The sequence below is a fragment of the Lampris incognitus genome, chromosome 19 (assembly GCF_029633865.1).
Source record: "Lampris incognitus isolate fLamInc1 chromosome 19, fLamInc1.hap2, whole genome shotgun sequence".
Taxonomy (NCBI): Eukaryota; Metazoa; Chordata; class Actinopteri; order Lampriformes; family Lampridae; genus Lampris; species Lampris incognitus.
Window position 1 is genome coordinate 25,220,973 of NC_079229.1, and position 18,360 is coordinate 25,239,332.

General features: G+C 40.8%; 1 protein-coding gene across 1 annotated transcript in view; it reads right to left on the reverse strand.

The window, feature by feature from the left end:
• myo3a (myosin IIIA) overlaps positions 1–18,360 on the reverse strand; it is an 80,036-nt gene that overhangs the window by 18,446 nt on the left and 43,230 nt on the right. Inside the window, exons 11-19 of the mRNA XM_056299507.1 lie at positions 12,653–12,769; positions 11,938–12,042; positions 10,979–11,062; positions 9,752–9,954; positions 8,751–8,849; positions 8,519–8,633; positions 7,501–7,627; positions 3,402–3,612; positions 2,603–2,750 (exon numbers count right to left, since the gene is read on the reverse strand). Coding sequence (XP_056155482.1) covers positions 2,603–2,750; positions 3,402–3,612; positions 7,501–7,627; positions 8,519–8,633; positions 8,751–8,849; positions 9,752–9,954; positions 10,979–11,062; positions 11,938–12,042; positions 12,653–12,769 — 1,209 coding nt within the window. The remainder of the gene's footprint in view (positions 1–2,602; positions 2,751–3,401; positions 3,613–7,500; positions 7,628–8,518; positions 8,634–8,750; positions 8,850–9,751; positions 9,955–10,978; positions 11,063–11,937; positions 12,043–12,652; positions 12,770–18,360) is intronic.

Sequence of the window (18,360 nt, forward strand, 5' to 3'; positions counted from 1 at the left end):
TATAATAATGTTTTATGAAAACAGCCTTATCCTAATTGAACATTCGGAGATCAAAACCCAACATAAAATCAATTAAAGCCACAAGCGGCGTTGGGAGGGATCCAAGCATTGGTACTGTTGCGCCCCCTATGGAGCAATTTGAATGGTTTTGTCCTCATGATCATATACCTTCACCCAACGTAAATAATTAACGCTATGATACGTAGGGGCCTTTTAATACACCTAGCCTGTAATAGACTACCGTTTCAACATGAAACTAAACCGCTCTTGGTAATGTAATAAAGATTGAAGAATCTTGCTTCAGAAACAGTAGCCTACCCGAGTTTCCAACTAGATATGACAATGTCGGATTACTTGGGTCGCCTGTGTCCTAGACGATTACCGGAATTTTTTAAAATGTCGTAACACTTCCATTGCTTCAGAAACATGTGCCAGAGTTTCCAAAACTCGACCAGACGGTGTCTGATTTCTTGCGTCCTAGCCGACTGCCGTAAAAAGAAAAAGTATGTCGTTATACCCAGGTGTCCTGGCGTGTGGTATGTAGAGCTGCAGCGCTTCCACACCAAATAAGTCAAAATAGCGGGCAAACTATATGACTGACATATGTGGTCCCAATAACAAAGTTGTAGAGCACATTCAGATGCATAGGTCTGTGCAGTTTTGTGTTGCTCTGACTGATGATGTGGGAATTACGCATGACCCTTTGTTACAGCGCCACCATCTGGCTGACATAGGTGATTTGTGGTGCCTGAGTAGTGGGGGGCCATAGGAATCCACGTACCAAAGTTGGTTTGTCTAGGACTTACGGTTGCTGAGCCTCACACACTTTTAGCGGAGAATAATAATAATAATCCTAACAAATACAATAGGGTTCCACCAGCTTCGCTGCTTGGACCCCTAATAAAGTACAGTAGACATCAGAGCTGGAAAAGTCAGACACAAGCAAATAAATGACAGGACAAACTAACTCCTCACATGCCCCTGCCCCTACGGAGCCATCTAGATGGACGGTACAAAAATATATTTTCTTGCACACTCCAAAAGCCCCATAACATCACTTACCATAAAGTGGCAATTTTGAAGACTCTAAATTGGTATTTTGGAGATCTTCCTATGCGTATCCACAGTAAAAACAAAGTAAATCACTCATATTTTGCCGTTATATAATCACATTTGAAGATGGCCTATTTGACGAGGTAACTAGTAAGACACATAGCAATAGCTCCACTGAGTCATGGACTTAAGGGACAAAGCCAAAGGAAGTTTTCTTTTTCACTCAATCAATGATTGTCTGTATTAGACAAACGTAAGATTAAATTTACAGTCTACACCTCACTTTACAATTTACTGGAGAGACCATGATTATGCATAGATGCAAAAGTGCTCAAGAGCTACAGTCATTTTAATTTGGGTATGTCGGTTTTAGCCTTGGGCTCAGAAATCAAGGGGTATCTTAATGGGTTAAAGGGAAGATACTGTTGTTTCCCATTCCAATGTAGTCTTTAGTGACACACTCCCCCTCCCTTTCAGTTTCCCCTGGGCTCGAAGGCAGCGTGAGCTTAGTACTCTCTATACTGAGCTAACCTGATCGCATCAGGTTGACTGACTCTGAAAGGTTCTAGTAAGAGTCAGCAATCCTCCTGCAGACATAGACTTCTATTCTCAGAAGGAAAGAGCAAAACGGGTAAGCAATGTGTTTGTCCCTCCTGAACAGCAAACACAAATGTAGACAAAACTCACAGAGAGATCCTCACAGATAAATACATACAGACACGTACAAACGTAAGAAACAAAACATTTGCACAGGAACATGTTTGAGCAAACTAGTCATAATCTGAAGCAAAATATAACCTTCAGTATGTTAATATTGCCTTTTTGGCCTCCCGGGCACATCTTAAGAAGGTCCTAGTCTCAGTGCAAGAGTGAAATGAAATTGGGAGTCTTAGCACTTTAAAAAAAAAAGAAAAAGAAAAAGAAAGAATTCCTTTGCTATCACATAGTTGCGTTGTGAACAAACTTTATGAAATAAAATCAAGTATTCTGCAGAGCTTGGTTACACATTTTCCATCTAAGAAAGTGGGTTTGTCTAAAGAAGTTTGATTGATGTCAACCACTTGAGACATTACTACCCCTTCAGCACTACATATATGGTGCAGTATAGAACAACTATATTTCTGGGCCGGCCGCCAACTGTGCCCTGGAGTGAGCTTAAGTCCTACACTAACTGTCTCCCACTCCTAATTGACCCTCGTTTGAGATGATTTAGTGCCTCTACATGGGTGAGACTAAATCATTTAGCATTAGCAAACCATTCTTTGCCCCTGAGGCAAAATGCACCCACGAGACCATATAACAGGAGAATCGTGAAACCCACTGTCTCATAAATAAAGACAGCAGCATATTTTACCCTCGCCGACTCTGTTAAACCACGAGGTGACAAATGACGACATATTATCACCATTTAGATGGAAATGAAGTGGTGCCAAGGTGAAAATTGCATGCCAAATACTTTCCCAGAGGCATTAGAGCATTCAAGATAGAATCCATATGATTTCAGTGACAGGTTGGCCAGATGTGGACAGGCACGTTGGCTGTAGAATACCTGCTCCAATGCGAATATGTGCTGATTGAAGTAAAACTGGATCTGCTCGTTGGCTATGTTGATGCACAGTTGCTCGAAAGAGTTCTTCTTGAAATTTTCAAAACCAAAAATGTCCAGGATGCCAATGTTAAAGCCCTTGTCATCCTCTCTGTTGGGGGAATGAAAATGAAAGGTCAGGCAAATACTACGACAAAACACTGATACTCATAATAAACCAAATTTTAGACGTTTTACGTGCAGTTCTGATGTTTTCATTGTTGTTGATTAACAATTTAATCTTCCTTTCTTCAACATACCTACGCGACCTATCCAGGCACTTGAGAGATGACCGCAAATTGGGCAGTATGAATTCTGTATCACATTCATAACATGTACCATACCGACTTTTTCTATTTTAAAAAAAAAAACTAGTTTTCAAAGGTCCATGTTTCTAAGAATAAATCTAATATTTTAGTCATTTGATATTAGATTGTAATTTTCACATTTTTGGTCAGTGTTCATTACGATGAAAACTGACATTTGGGTAACATAACTTGCAGTATAGCTGAATGATTACTGTTAACTGTAGCTGTCTTTTTACATGCTATGAGAGTATAATGTTCCTAAAGCTACATGGGATGATGTGTAGTAATGTGTATCAGGGCTTAAACAACCAAACAAAATCTAGACTTTTTTATGCAATTCTAAAATGTATTCAAGAAGCCATAATGAGATAAGAAAAAAGTGATAAAGATATGACCTCCAACTGTTAAGTATGAACACCATACTACATTCATAACATTCACCCTCCCCATCTCACCCGAGGTTGCTCTCTGGCCGGAGCAGGCTGTTTATACGATTGACGATCCAGCTGAAGAGACGGCCATAGAGGGCCTTGCCCATGGCGTCCCGCACCTCCATGGCTTTTTCCACAGTGTTGGGCCTGACGATCGTCTCCCCCCGGGCCACCACACAGTGGGAGTTAAGGGCCTCCTGAAGCTCATCAGAGCGGATGCAGAGCAGCGACGCCACTGCAGAAACAATGGGTAGGTTAAAACAAATAACACACTGCTTAATTCCAAATGTTCATATGTTATTCATCATTGTATGACAGATGACCACCAGAGGCTAAAAATGCAAATGGTGAGATACAAAATACATCCAGTCCTATGTTGACAAACAGCCAATGAACAAATTATGCGATATTCATGAAGAAGAGATAGCAAGTTTTGTGTTCACAGCAAGTAAAATGATGTGATAAATAAAGCCTAGCATCTTCTGGTCTACTACTACCACTGCTCCTCTCGTCAGCCATTGTTACCTATTAGATAAACTCATGTAGACAGCTCTGTAATGTACCTGAGGGGAGCAGACTCTCATACACACACATACGTGTACGTATATATATATATATATATATATATACACACACATATATATACATATATATATACACACACATATATATATACACATATATATACACACACATATATATATACATATATACATATATACATATACATACATACATACATACATACATACATACATACATACATACATTCATACATACATACACACACATACATACACACACACACACATACATACATACACACACATACACACACACACACACATATATATATATATATATATATATATATATATATATAGCGAGAGAGAGAGAGAGAGAGAGACAGTTATTAGAGGACAACATCATTTTGCTGTTGTGGTTTGCTTTTAACTTGGAATCACTGCGAATAGATGTCAAACACACATCTATTACTGTATGGATAAGTCATTTTGACAATATATGTGACATTATTTGAACTCACAGAACTGCCTGCAATAAAACTAAAAAAGCTAGTCTCTCTTGGTGAATTTAAACTGTGAACAAAGAAATTTGTGGAAACCCAAGGAAGGAGCTGCCTTTGTCTTGTGCAATTTGGTTCAAACAGATTTGGCCCACTGGTCTGCTGGATCAGTCATAGGACTATTGTGTATGACAGCACTTACAGAGAAAATGTTACTCTGTTCTTTCTTTCACATAATATTGATTACATTTAATATAATGAAATGTGATGAAAATTTTTCTGGCACAGGATACAAATCCTCTACACCAGACTCGACAAATGAAAACAAACAAACATACAAAAAAGAACCACAATATAGTTATTAAAATCACAATAATCTCACAAATAATCACAAATCACATAAATACAATAATCTCTCAAATACATTAGTCTCACAAATAATCATAGTCACACAATACTCATCATGACCACAACTCAGCTTTATAATTATATATAAAGTCCTTTGTTGACCAAAATTTATCTAATCTATTTTTAAAAGAATTAACTGAAGGAGCCTGCACCACATCCTCTGGAAGTTCGTTCCATGCTCACCATGCTAATGGTAAAACTATTTCCTTACACAAATTTAGAAAAGTTCTTCTAATTATCGCCAGCATAGAGTTTGCTTTTTTAAAATTTTTCAGAAATGTGCTTGTAAAATTCAACTAAACTATCGACCATGACGCCTATGCCCTTTTCCTCTTCCACTTGCTGAACCAACAAATCTTCAACTTTGTAGTTAACCCAGTTGGCACTTGTTTTCCCAATGTGTAAATGTTTGTATTTTTCTGGATTTAATTTTAGTAACCACCTATCACACCAGTTACTCATGCTATGGAGGTCTAATTGAAGATGGGCTGTATCAGTGTCCTTATTAATTATTCTAAATATTTTTGTATCGTCCGCAAAAAGGTATGTATCAGATTGTATCACACTTGGTAAATCATTTATATAGACAACAAAGAGTACAGGGCTCAACACAGAACCTTGTGGAACTCCAGAGGTCACCGGTTTCCATTCTGAAGTGGCCCCATTTACCACCACCTGCTGTTTCCTATTATGTAAAGAATCCTGTATCCAGCCTGTAACTCTGTCGTCTATGCCATAGGATTTTAATTTTCACAGCAGTCTTTTATGAGGAGCTTTATCAAAAGCTTTTTGAAAGTCCATATAGTATATGCAATCAACTGACTGCCCTCTATCCAAAGCTGCTGACCACTTATCAAGAACGGTAAGAAGCTAAAGTGTAGTCGATCTTCCAGCTATAAATCCAAACTGCTTGTTACTAACAAGTCTGTTAGAATTTCATATGGTCAACAATATATGTCCTGATTAGTTTTTCCATTGTCTTACATACTACAGATGTCACACTAACTGGTCTGTAATTTCCTGCTAGTGACTTGTTTCCTTTTTTGAAAATTGCACTATGTGCCTCTTTCCAAGGTAAAGTTGATACTTCTAATGATTTATTGTAATAATAATAATAAATCAAACTTATATAGTGCTTTCTAACACTCAAAGTCACTTTACAATAAATGGTGGTGAAACAAGACAACAGATAAACATAACACAGACATACAGGGGTGGACGGGAGGGGGGGGGGCTACGAGAAGTAAGTGGCAGCCACACACGACGGCAGCAGTACTGTCCGTCTTAAACAGATACAAAAGGGCAAGAAAAACAAAAAACAAGCATGGTACAGCATTGTTAGAGGTTCATTGTTAACTGCAAAGATGACACGTTGTTAGAGGTTCAGTAATCACACTAGCCAATTCCTTTAAGATCCTAGGATGTATCGCATCCGGCCCTGGTGATTTATAGATGTTAATATCCTGTAGAAGCCATTTTATATCTTCCAAAGTTATTATAAAACATTCTGTCTGCTGAACTTACACTCTTGGCAATTCAGGTATGTGCCCTTCAGGTTCAATCACAAATACACTGCTGGAATAATCTGATGGTATTTCTGCTTTTTCAGTATCTTTGTCTGTTTTTGGGGAGTTCGTATCCTTCTGACTAGTATATAAATCTCCTACGGATGTTTTAATTTTTGTCCTCTTATTAATATAATTCCAGACAACCTTTGGTCTCTGCTTAGATTTTCTTGCTAGGTCTTCTTTGTATATCTTTCTTAAATAATGAGTTCTCATTCTGACAAAGTTTCTAACTCTTCGATATTGCTGTTGCACCTCTGGTTTTTTACTTCTTATTGCCTTTCTCGCAAGAATATTTTTTTCTACATTTTCCGTTTTGTAATACTGTCCAAGGAGAATTTATGCTTTTTATTCTGGGACCTGGTTTTACTGTTTAGTACGTACTTATCCTCTATTTCATTCAACTTATCCTTTATTGATCTCCATTTGTCTTCAACATCATAATTAAACAAGTATTGTGTCCAGTCAAAGATTTCCAGTTCTCTACGTGCTTCCGCAAATTTCCCCAAGTTGTAATTTTTTCTTGTAGTTTAATTTCTCACTGTTTTTGTGTAACAAATTACCTTAAACAATATGACACAATGACCAGTTTTACCTAAAGGACCTAAATACTGAATGTCATCTATCATTTTATCCTCATTTTTAACTATAAGATCCAACATGTGGTGTGTCATCACCTCGCCACCTTGTTGGTTCTTGTACATGTTGAAACAGCAATGCATTCTGAATACATTCCAGAAACTTATTATCTAGTGATGAAAGATTATCCTCCTTAAAAGTCCAGTATATCTTTACATATTTCATTAGCTTGCTTTTACTAATGTAACTTTTCAACCCTTTTTCCCCCCCATTTATACAATGGTCCATTAATGTCTTATACCTTAACGTCCGTCTTGATCCTGCCTTTCAGCCCTGGAAAGAGATCTTAATCTCAGTTGTTTTAAAATGTTTACGTAAAGGGTGGATATGGTAAATACGTTTTTAGGATGTGCCTGAAAGGCAGCTTAGTCCACCTCAGCCTATTTACAGAGATAACAGAGAGAATAGTTGGAGGACTCGCAGAGACAACTTAGAGAGTCGTGCTGTATTCTACGTCATCGTATAAAGACACGTGACTCTGTCTCACCGTTCTCCAGGACAGACATGTTGGAGATGTTGCTCTTATCTGTTTGGTGCTCCGAGGCAACCGCAGAGAATTCAATATCTCCTGAGTTTAGGATGGCAGCCAGAGTGCTGTATACACTGCCCAGTTCCTGTGGACAAGATTGGATGATTGATGGAGGACAGGGCACAGGATACCGATAATACCAAACTAACATATTAATCATGCATACATTATGTCTTGTTCAAATGAACTGACTTTTGAAAGGGTGAATGTTATACAGCTTCATCAATGGCCTTTTCGCAAGTCTGGTTGGTTATTTTGTTTGCCCTGGAGCATGTCATGTCCTATTGTCACCATAGTCAGAAAGAGGTCACTCATAGACCAACAGCTGGCAAGCACTTTTCTTATGGGTAGACACTGTCTCGAAGCTATGCTTCAAAATCAATTAAATCAGCATCAAAGACACACTTTATAAACACACTGTGATTTCATGCAAGACAAGAAGTTGAATAGGAGGCAGTCTCTACAGCAGTGGCAAGCGATTACAAGATAAGTGATATTGACATCTGCATCCCAGAGGCAGTCACTTCTCCGAGCCTCATTAGCCTCCACAATGTTAATGGCTAAGGAACTAAATTTGCCTATAGCATCGTACTATTATATAGTAGACATACACGACGATTGAATTTTACATCTATCTCTTCAGGATTCATCACATAACCTTCTTTAACCAAACTCAATCTATTTGTTAAACAAGCATAATCATTGATCATAATAAGCAATGATTGACTTGTCAAATACTCATCACCAAGGATTAAGCACTGTTTCTGTGATTTGATACAGTCCAAAGCAGCCATGCCATTTATATGTATTCTGAGCACATGTATGTTCGTGTGTATGCGTGCATACAGTAAGTACATATATGTAGCGTGTGATTGTGAGTATAAGTCTGGGTGAACACAAAAATGAAGGTTGCGGTGAACTTTGTGAGAAGACCTTTCTTGGGCTTGTTGCTAGTAATTAATGTGGCGCTCCCTACCTCCAGAGTAAATCCAATGACTTTGAAACACTGCTCCACTGCATCAAACTGCTCCTTGTAAAAGGCGTTGCTCACTATGTCAGGGCCTAGTTTAATGTGCTCATTGAACAGATATCTGCGAGGGCAAAAGCAGACATACATAAATAAGGTCAAGATTGGGGTCTTGTGAAGAAGGAGGTTTAAATGGGGAATCAACAGTGTTTAAGAGAAGGTTAAGTAATGTCAAACCTACTTTGGAGTTTTGCTGTCAGAGAGTTTGTAGTGGGCCAGTTTCTTCCTGTCAGCCAGACCAGCGTATATGTAGTAGAAAACGTGAAAGTTCCTCTCTCCTCTATGAAGACATTAAGAAAAACACCTGTCATTTAAACATTTGTGACACTTGAAACTCTACACTAATATCATTCATTGCTGAATGTCAGACCCGTTTTCACAGAATGGGCATAGGAGAAAAGAAATCCCAATATGTCATGAATATCTAGATCTCTATATTTAACAAACAAGGCTTGCCAGTGTTGGGGGGGGGGGTGCAGCACTCAAGCATTCTGCTCTATGTGTCACCCTTCTAATGAAATACTCAAGTCTGCCTTTGAAGCTCCAATAAGGATACTTGCAGAAATGCAATCTTTTATCAAACAGGAAATAAGTTGGCCCCCTCATTTGACCTTGCGTGCTCCCCAGACACATGAAAAAAGATAGACTGACAAAACTGCAGGCTGAAGGCAAATGTCCGCCACCTCCCTCAGATGGAGAGGTGGAGGGAAAGGAGGGGAAAGGAGGGAGATGTATGAGAGAGCCTGGTAGACAGTTCATTACACCTGGATCTCTGACCAATGGGCTAAGAAAATAACCTTTGTCCAGTGTCATCTCAGAGAAAAGCTAGAGACACACAATTTACATTTATGTGAATGTCAATGTCAGAGTACAGACATATTAGTTTTGTAATCATTTGCAAATGTCACAGGGTCACTTACATCACTGGGAAAACTTCATAACTCTAATTTTATCTAATTGAAGGTTCACAGGGTCCACTGCTGGCTGAGCAAGTTTTATAACTCACAAGGCAATGAAAGCCATTCCAAAGCTATTGCATAATTTCAAAAAGGTAAGCGGCAAATGGGTGATCACTGTAACAAATGGTTTTTTTTTCTTCATTATTGGAAATTAAACTGCACAAGAGCTTTGCTTTAAAAAAATGTAATGGAAAAGGAAAGAAAAGCATGCTACTTTACATACAAGGCCTGGTGGATGACTCTGGATTTCTCTAACAGATACTCGGATATCTGTGCGCCCACCACGGTTCCTCCGCAGGTGAACTTCATCTCCAGGTATTTGCCAAAGCGACTAGAGTTGTCATTGATGATGGTACAAGCGTTGCCAAATGCCTCCACCAAGTTGTTAACCAGCAGGATCTTTTCCTGCAGGGTCCGATTGTTAGCCTAGATAAAACAGTTCAGTGATACATCACAGTATCCAGGATGATTAACTGGGGGGGGGGGGTGATAAAAGATGATAAACAACTGGTAATGTATCAAAGAAAGTTGAATCAGTTCATCTGGACACAACGTTTAACGACAGAAACGTTTCATCACTTATCTAAGTGACCTCTTCAATCTCAACTGAAGAGGTCATTTTCTAAGAGGTCACCTTCTACCTTGCCTTGGTCAGGGGTAGACGGGAGTGTTGGCTCTAACATGCATGTCTTTTGATGTCTTTTTAGCTACTATGCAACAAATAGCTGGAATAAACTTCCAGAAGATTTGAGATTTGCTCCAACACTGGCTACTTTTAAATCCATATTAAAAACGTGTATCTCTACCATTGGTTTCTGCTAAACTGCAAATCTTGCACTTTGACTTTTGCAAAGTTGTAAACCTTGCATTACATTTTGATGTTATTCTTTAATTTAAATGTCTTTTTATGAATTAGTTGTTAAATTCTTGCTTATTGTATTTTTCTTTTATGTGAAGCACATTTAGTCTGTGTTGTGTATAAAATGTGCTATATAAATAAAGTTGCCTTCCTTTGCCTAAACTGACTGCAGGTCCCCCACCCTTAGAAACAACACAGCTGCATAATGACCGAAACCAACATTCCCAAATCCTCTGTGAAAAGTACACATGGCCATTGAAACGCTAGTTAATGGTCACGCCTATTTGCATATGAAAGTGATCATTGATTTCAGTCATTATGCAACAGTATTGTTTATGAGGGTGGGGATAGACTGAATTACCTGGATTATTGAGCATGCATAAAGACAACAGGTAATGTATCGCTTGAGAAAGTCACACTTGGATTTCAGCCTTCTGTGATTTTTCTTATATTACTTTTATTTGTTTTGTTTTTCCTCCGAGACATTTTTCTAAACCCTTCACAGCCAAAAATCTCCTTCTCAGAGAATTTAGTTTATGGATGACATTTGAGTGACACGTCACATCACGTTTGTAGAAGATTATGACTCACCTTCCCAAGAGCTGTTAGCTGCTGCACCAAGAGATGGGCGCTCTCTGTCTTCCCTGCCCCACTCTCCCCACTGATCACTATGCACTGTACAGAGAATACTGTTAAGTTATACTATTGTTACCACTGTGGCCCTGCCTCATTCTCCTATAACCACTACAACTGCTACTACTACAGCTACTTATACTGCAACTACCACCACTACTACTACTAATAATAATTATCATCATCATCATAATCAAAATTACAAAGATCTAAGCGCAAAGAAACACAATATATACACAAAAAATAAGGTTCAATGTTTCTTTATTAGTACCCATATATATAAAGGTTGGACTGGGCAATATATCGATATACTGTCAATATCATGATGTGAGACTGGATAGTGTCTGTGATTTTGGCTATCGCAATAACGTAACAAATTCACTAGCCTTAAAGTTTGCATTACAGTGAAGTGGTACAATATTCTTAAGTTATTTGGCCATTTTAGCTGAGTGAAATCCACAATGAATGCCTCTGTCTGCTTGGTCATCATAACCACATGACTAATTCTCAAATTTTTCTCGGGTATAAATATCTTATGAAAGCACCAACACTCATCGTCAGAATGTAGTCACTTTACTGATTTTAATGTATTCAGTAAAAATAAATTAAAAATTTGACCATTTTGTCAATATCACCCAGGCCTACCTGTAGGTAATTTATTTTGCAGGTAAAAAAAAATTAGCATTAAAAGACTACAAAAGACAATTCTGACACATAACACATATCTTGTAATGTATTGCAGCTGTGTTTGCCACAGCAGCAGACACAATAAAATTATTGCACAGGAGTCATGAAAGGCATAAGATAACCATAGGAAGGCAAAGATTTCCAAAGTTAATTACATTTAACAACAATACATTGTTAAGGCAGACTAAGGCCAGTTCCTACAACTAAAGACTGTGAATATAACACACTACCTGGTCTGCATGGTATGACACCATGGACTGATAGGCAACGTCAGCGACGGCAAAGATGTGCGGTGGGTTAGCCGTTCGCTTAGCTCCTATGTACATCTTAGAGTACTGGAAAAGGAGGATCAAAGAGAACAAAGTGGAAACATGAAGGACATATTTATCAACGTCTTCTTTTAATCCATTAAAATTTAAAGCCCTTGTGTAGTCAGTATGTGGTTCTTTCCTTAGAGAACGCCAGCTCAATATGAATCAGGAGGAGGATTTGATCACTGCACATTAAGTTGTACCAGTATTTTCCTCCTCAAAGAACAAAATGAAATAAAATGCATTAACAGTCTATACGTTATGCTTTAAAAGTTTTCATGTGCAAAACACTTCTGTTCCAAAAGTCTTACATTTTCTGGTAATTCATTTTTGTTGAGAAAAGAAAAATAGCTGTGTACTTGAAGCAAAAAAAGGGGAAAACAATGGTGGAACACTGAAATATGGTGCAGAGAGAGAGAACAGGGGGCAGTGTCTGTGTGTGTGTGTGTGTGTGTGTGTGTGTGTGTGTGTGTAGGTGACAGAGTAAATGGGATGTACTGTAGTAGCCTTTGTAAGATGGCAGATGCATTAATGACATATGACTGGCTATATTCAGAGCATTTTTGACCAAATAAAACAACCACACACACTTGAACGCAAACAAGCAGACACAAACACACTTTCGAACACAGACCTGCAGAGTGTAAATCTCCATTTTATGGAAAGGATTGACTGCAATGAGAATGTCTCCAACGTAGGTGTAAATTTGGTCGCTTTCATAGCGAATCTGGAGGCGATCTGTGACCATATCCTGAGGAAAAAGTGGCAATTAACTTTCATGATGCAGACATTATTTTCCTTTTTTTTTTTCTTCAGAAAAAACCAAAACAACAAATAAATAGAATCAGGGTGAAATTATGGTCAATAAAAGATGTTTAAAACAAAATCATTACATTCAATGAACAGTGTAAATGTGTGTGTGCCTGTGTGAAGTCTGCAACATCAACGCATTATCTTCATGATGTATGGTGACTGCTTTCCCTGCATCCCCACCACCAAAACAGGTACATTAACAACGGCAGGGCAGCACTGCCTCACATTTCAAAGCTTCCCATCATGAAGGATGGATGGAAATATCCGCTGGCAACTGTGACCGGCTGTATCATTCAACATGTCATTGGAGCACTCGGATTTGATGAATTGCTTTAAATCTAACTTGGACAAACAGCATAATTGTGCTTTTCTCACTCCCCTCAAAGTAATCAAAAGCCGTCAAGCCCGGGGTAAAACTACGCTGTATGTTCTAGTTAGCTCTGGAAACAGCATCTTTTCCCCTGACTGTCATGGTCCTGGCTGTGCTTCCAGTTATTTTCCTTGTGTTTCCCTTTTTCCCTGTGTCTTCCGTTTTCTCCTGTCTGTTTCTGTGTGTGCGTATGTGGTGTGGGTGTGGCTTCCTTCCCTGGCACTCTCTGGCCCCCTCCTGATCCGCCTCATTCACCTCGCCTGCACACCTGCCCAGCCTGCCGTCCATCAGCTCAGCGGTATATCTACTCAAGTTCTCCATCCACCCATTACATTTACATTACATTACAGTCATTTAGCCGATGCTTTTATCCAAAGCGACTTACCATAAGTGCATTTAACGTAGGAAATCAGGAGAGCTACTAGTCATAAGAGGTCATACGTGCATCTAAACACGCATCTAAGAGCAAAACCAGTGCTAAAGTAGAAGTTCAAGAAAGAGATTTTTTTTTAAATGAGTGAATACAACAAGTGCTAAGAACAAGTAACAGGGTAGTAGTTCTTGAAGAGGTGAGTTTCAACCTGCGCCGCTGTCCTGACATCAGTGGGGAGTTCATTCCCCCACTGTGGGGCCAGGACAGCAAAGAGCCGTGACCGGGTCGATCGGCAGCGGGGGCCTCTGAGAGACGGGGCAACCAGGCGTCCCGAGGCAGCAGAGCAAAGTGGTCGGACGGGGGTGTAGGGCTTGACCATGGCCTGGAGATAGGAAGGAGCTGTTCCTTCCACTGCCCTGTAGGCTAGCACCAGAGTCTTCAACTGGATGCGAGCAGCTACTGGGAGCCAGTGTAGGGACATGAGAAGGGGAGTTGTGTGGGAGAACTTAGGGCCTTTGAACACCAGACGAGCTGCAGCTTTCTGAACAAGCTCCAGAGGTCTGATGGCCGACGCCGGGGCACCAGCAAGAAGGGAGCTGCCATAGTCCAGCCGGGAGATGACCAGAGCCTGGTTGAGCACCTGTGCCATCTTGTCAGTGAGAAATGGGCGAATCCTGCTGATGTTATAGAGGAGAAATCTGCGGGAGCGAGCAACCAATGCAACGTTTTCAGCAAACGACAGTTGGTCGTCCAGGATCACACCCAGATTCCTCGCAGTCCGAGTTGGCGTCACCACGGTGTTGTCAATGTCAATGTCATTGCCAGATTGTTGTTTCGACTACAGTGGTGAGCTCTTGCTCTTGGCCGTTATGCAATAGCATATTCAGAGTCATTCTTCGTGTTGATTACCTTACCTGTATTTACTTGTGCTCCCAGGGTCACTACTCTCTGCTTTCCACGCTCACTTCCTCACCTGCCTGTCCTGCTCAGCTCCATTCTGCCATCCAGTTCATCGTTGCTCTGCCGCCCGCCATCACCTCTACGGTCTGCCTTGCCTGCCATCCTCATTCCCCTTCATTCCTACAATAAACCCTTTTTTAAATTCAATTCCATGGTCTGCGTTTGAGTCCGCCTCTACTGATTGTAACAGAACGATCTGGCCAGCATGGACCCAGCAGACTTGGATCACCTACCCCAAGCTCTTGTCATCCAGGGTGCCCTCATGGGACAACACAACCAGGTCCTTCGCGATGTTGTGGAAACCCTTAAGTCACTCTCGGCCAATGTGGCCCAGTTTGGACATCAACTCAACCAGGCTCCCACACAGCTTTCCTCTCCAGCCCCTGAAGCCCTGGCTAGCCCCCCTGGTTCCAGTACAACCTTCAGCCCAGCCAGCTCTCCAGTCCAGAGAACCTCACATTGCTGGATGACTTGGATGTGCAGGTCTCTTCTGATCTAGTGTTTGAGCAAAAACCCTCTAACTACATAACCGATAAGGCAAAAATATCTTATACCATGGGGTTACTTAGGGGGAATGTTTTAGCCTGAGCATCAACTGAGTGGGACAGCGAGTCACCTGTTAGCTTCTTTTACCTGAGCTTTGTCTCAACGTTTTTGATAGCCTGGTGGTTTGCCTGGAGGCTCTTGTTGGGGGGGAGGAATTACCGCCCTGGCCTTGCCTCCAGTTATTTCCCTTTTCTCCTGTTGTGTGTATGTGGTGTGGGCGTGGCTTCCTTCCTTGGCTCGGCTCCCTTCTGATAGCGGCTCACTTACCTCACCTGCTCAGCCTGCACACCTGCCTTCCATCAACTCATCAGTATATCTGCAGCATGGGTGCCCACAATTTTTTGACTCGTGAGCTACTTTTAAAATGACCAGGTCAAAATGATCTACTCATATTAAAAATGATAATAATAATAATAAAAATACTCAATACATATTTTACATATATATGAACATTTATATGCAGCGTGTGTATTTATACACATGTTGTGTTACATATACAGTATTGCAATGGATTTGCATTTATATTGAACCTTACACAGGCAATAATCATGCCAAGCATTTGCTACTACACTATGTTGAAATTGCATCACTGCATGAACCTTTACAGCTGTGGTAAATAGATTTGTGATCTCTACCTCTCTACTCTGAGGATGACCTGCACTGGAGGGAGTCAGACAGGGTTGCATAGTTCGGAGAGTAGCTGCTGGTAGCCAGCCTCAAGCAGGCCTTCAAATGATCATTTGTCATGGTGGAACGGTATTTGGACTTGATAATCTTCATGTGAGAAAAGGCTGACTCACACAAATAAGTAGAGCCGAATAATGCCGTCAAGGAGGTTGTGCATTTCCTCATGTTTGGGTACTTGTCCTCTGTAAGTAAGTTCCAAAACTCTCCATGCGCCCTGGACTTAAGCTGAATGTCAGCCTGTACTGTCAGCATCTCATCCTCCACTGCAGACGAGTTCAGGTGAAACAGCGTTGCCATTTTTGAGGCGAGGGAATCCACCTCTGTATCTTCCCCAAATGGGTAGCACATAAATGTAGCGATTGGCTCGAGCAAAGCAAAGTCTTGAAACCATTTGTCAAAGTCTGACCGGACATTTTCAATCTGCTCTGTGTAGCATGCACTGTCAAGTTGCGCACACACCCTCCCTTGCTTCTCCAGCTCTGCTGCGAGGTTTCGGAAGTTTCCCAAATCACGGCGCTGCAACTTTGAGGACAGAAGTTGCATTTTCCGTTTGAAAGCGTTAACTGAGCTGATCATGTTTACCACGCTGTTGTCTTTTCCTTGCAGCTCTAAATTAAGCTCGTTCAACATGTTGGTTAAATCAGTTAAAAACGTCAAGTCTAGCAGCCACTGATTGTCATTAAGTTGCTTGTGTTCCGCATGTTTAGTGATAAGGAGAAACTCCTTAATCTCCGCACAGAGCTCTCGAAATCTCTGCAAGAATCTCCCTCTACTAAGCCATCTCACGTCAGTGTGTAGCAAGAGGCCAGAGTAGTTACAGTCAGCCTCTTCCAAATGTGTACCAAACAACCGTCTTTGAAGAGACCTCGCTCGAGTAGAACAGGCGGGTTTGGTTGCCACATCCACGATCTCTTTCATGTTTAGCATTTTTGCGCATAATGCTTGTTGGTGTATTATGCAATAGTAATTAAGGAAGTCAGGGAAAGCATCGTCCTCCCTGCACTTGGCAATAAATCCATTGGAGCGGCCCACCATAGCAGGCGCACCGTCCATGGTGTTTGACACCAGTTTACACACTGGGAGCTGGATTTTTATCCACAAAGTTTTTGAAGATATGAAAAATGTCCTCTCCCCGCGTGTGTTCCTTCATGGGTAGTATTGTTAACAGCTCCTCTTTTGCGGTCATATCTTGAAACACCATGCGAATGAAAATGCACAATTGGGCCGTATCACTTATGTCCGTAGACTCGTCCAATTGTAGTGAGAAACACTCGCAGTCCACGATGTCCCTCCAAAGCGGCTGTGTCAAATCATCGCCCATCACTTCACAGCGCCTTGTGCTGGAATTCCTTGATAACTGGAGAGCTTTGATTGAAGATATTATTTCTGATTTGTTTTTAAAGTACCGAAACAATGAATCTGCTGCCTGAAGGAAGGCCTCTTTCATCATCTCTCCACCTTGGAAGGCCTTCTTATGCTTAATGATGGAATGACTCACCCGTAAAGATGCTTCGGTGGCTGCCTTTGCCTTTGAATGCGGCTGCGTGAAAAGTGACTGCTGGGCGATTAACTGCGATTTTAGTTCCCTCACCTTTCTCTTTCTCAGCTCGCTTTTCGGAGGGAAGTCATTGTCATAGTTTTTATGAACAGTTTGAAAGTGCCTCTCCACATTTCCTTTCTTTGGGATAGCAATGCTAGACTGACAGATGAGACAAACGCATTTGGAATAAGACATGGTGAAAAAAAAGTCCTCCTCCCATTCCACATGGAAATGGTAGGTTTTTTGTTTCTTGCTAGGTCCGGCTCCCCCACGCATTTTTGTTTTGTTTCACTTTTTAGTAGAATTTTTTTTTAGAGAGTTGAACTAGCTAGCTCGATGCAGTTCTGCGTTAGCTCACATTGTGGGCATGTGAACTTCAAGGTACGTTCGAGAAGGGCTCTGGTTGTTATGGTAACCTAATGTAACAAAGTTTTAGGTTCCGCTCTAGAATCTTTGGTTTTAGGCAACAGCAGACTGGCCGTCCTTTACATCAATCAAAAGGCAAATGCCAAATGGAGGACAGATGATAGGCTGATGTCTTGAAAAAAAAAAGTTTTTTTGGAATGTCATGGAGATCTACCAGCACTGCCTTCGCGATCTACTGGTCGATCGCGATCGACGTAGTGGGCACCCCTGATCTACAGGTTCTCCATCCACTCATCACCAGATCATTGTTTCAACTACAGCGGTCACTCTCGGCTGCTCTGCAATTGTATATTTGGTGTTATTCCTCATGTTGTCTGCATTTCCTGTATTTAGTGTTTTCTTGCGCTTCTGGGATCACTACTCGCCAGTCCCCCTGCCTGCCTGCTCACCCCCTGAGCTTATCCTCAGTCAGTCACACTCACTCACTTGTCCACCTGTCTTACTCAGCTCTGCCATCCTCATTCCCATTTATTCCTACAATAAACCTTTTTATATTCCATTGTCTGTGTTTGGGTCCACCTCTACTGACTGTAAAACTGACATAACAAATGTCAATGTTAAATTCAAGCATCATTGACACAGAAGATGACATGCCAGAATGTTAAACTGAGATTGGACTGGAATACC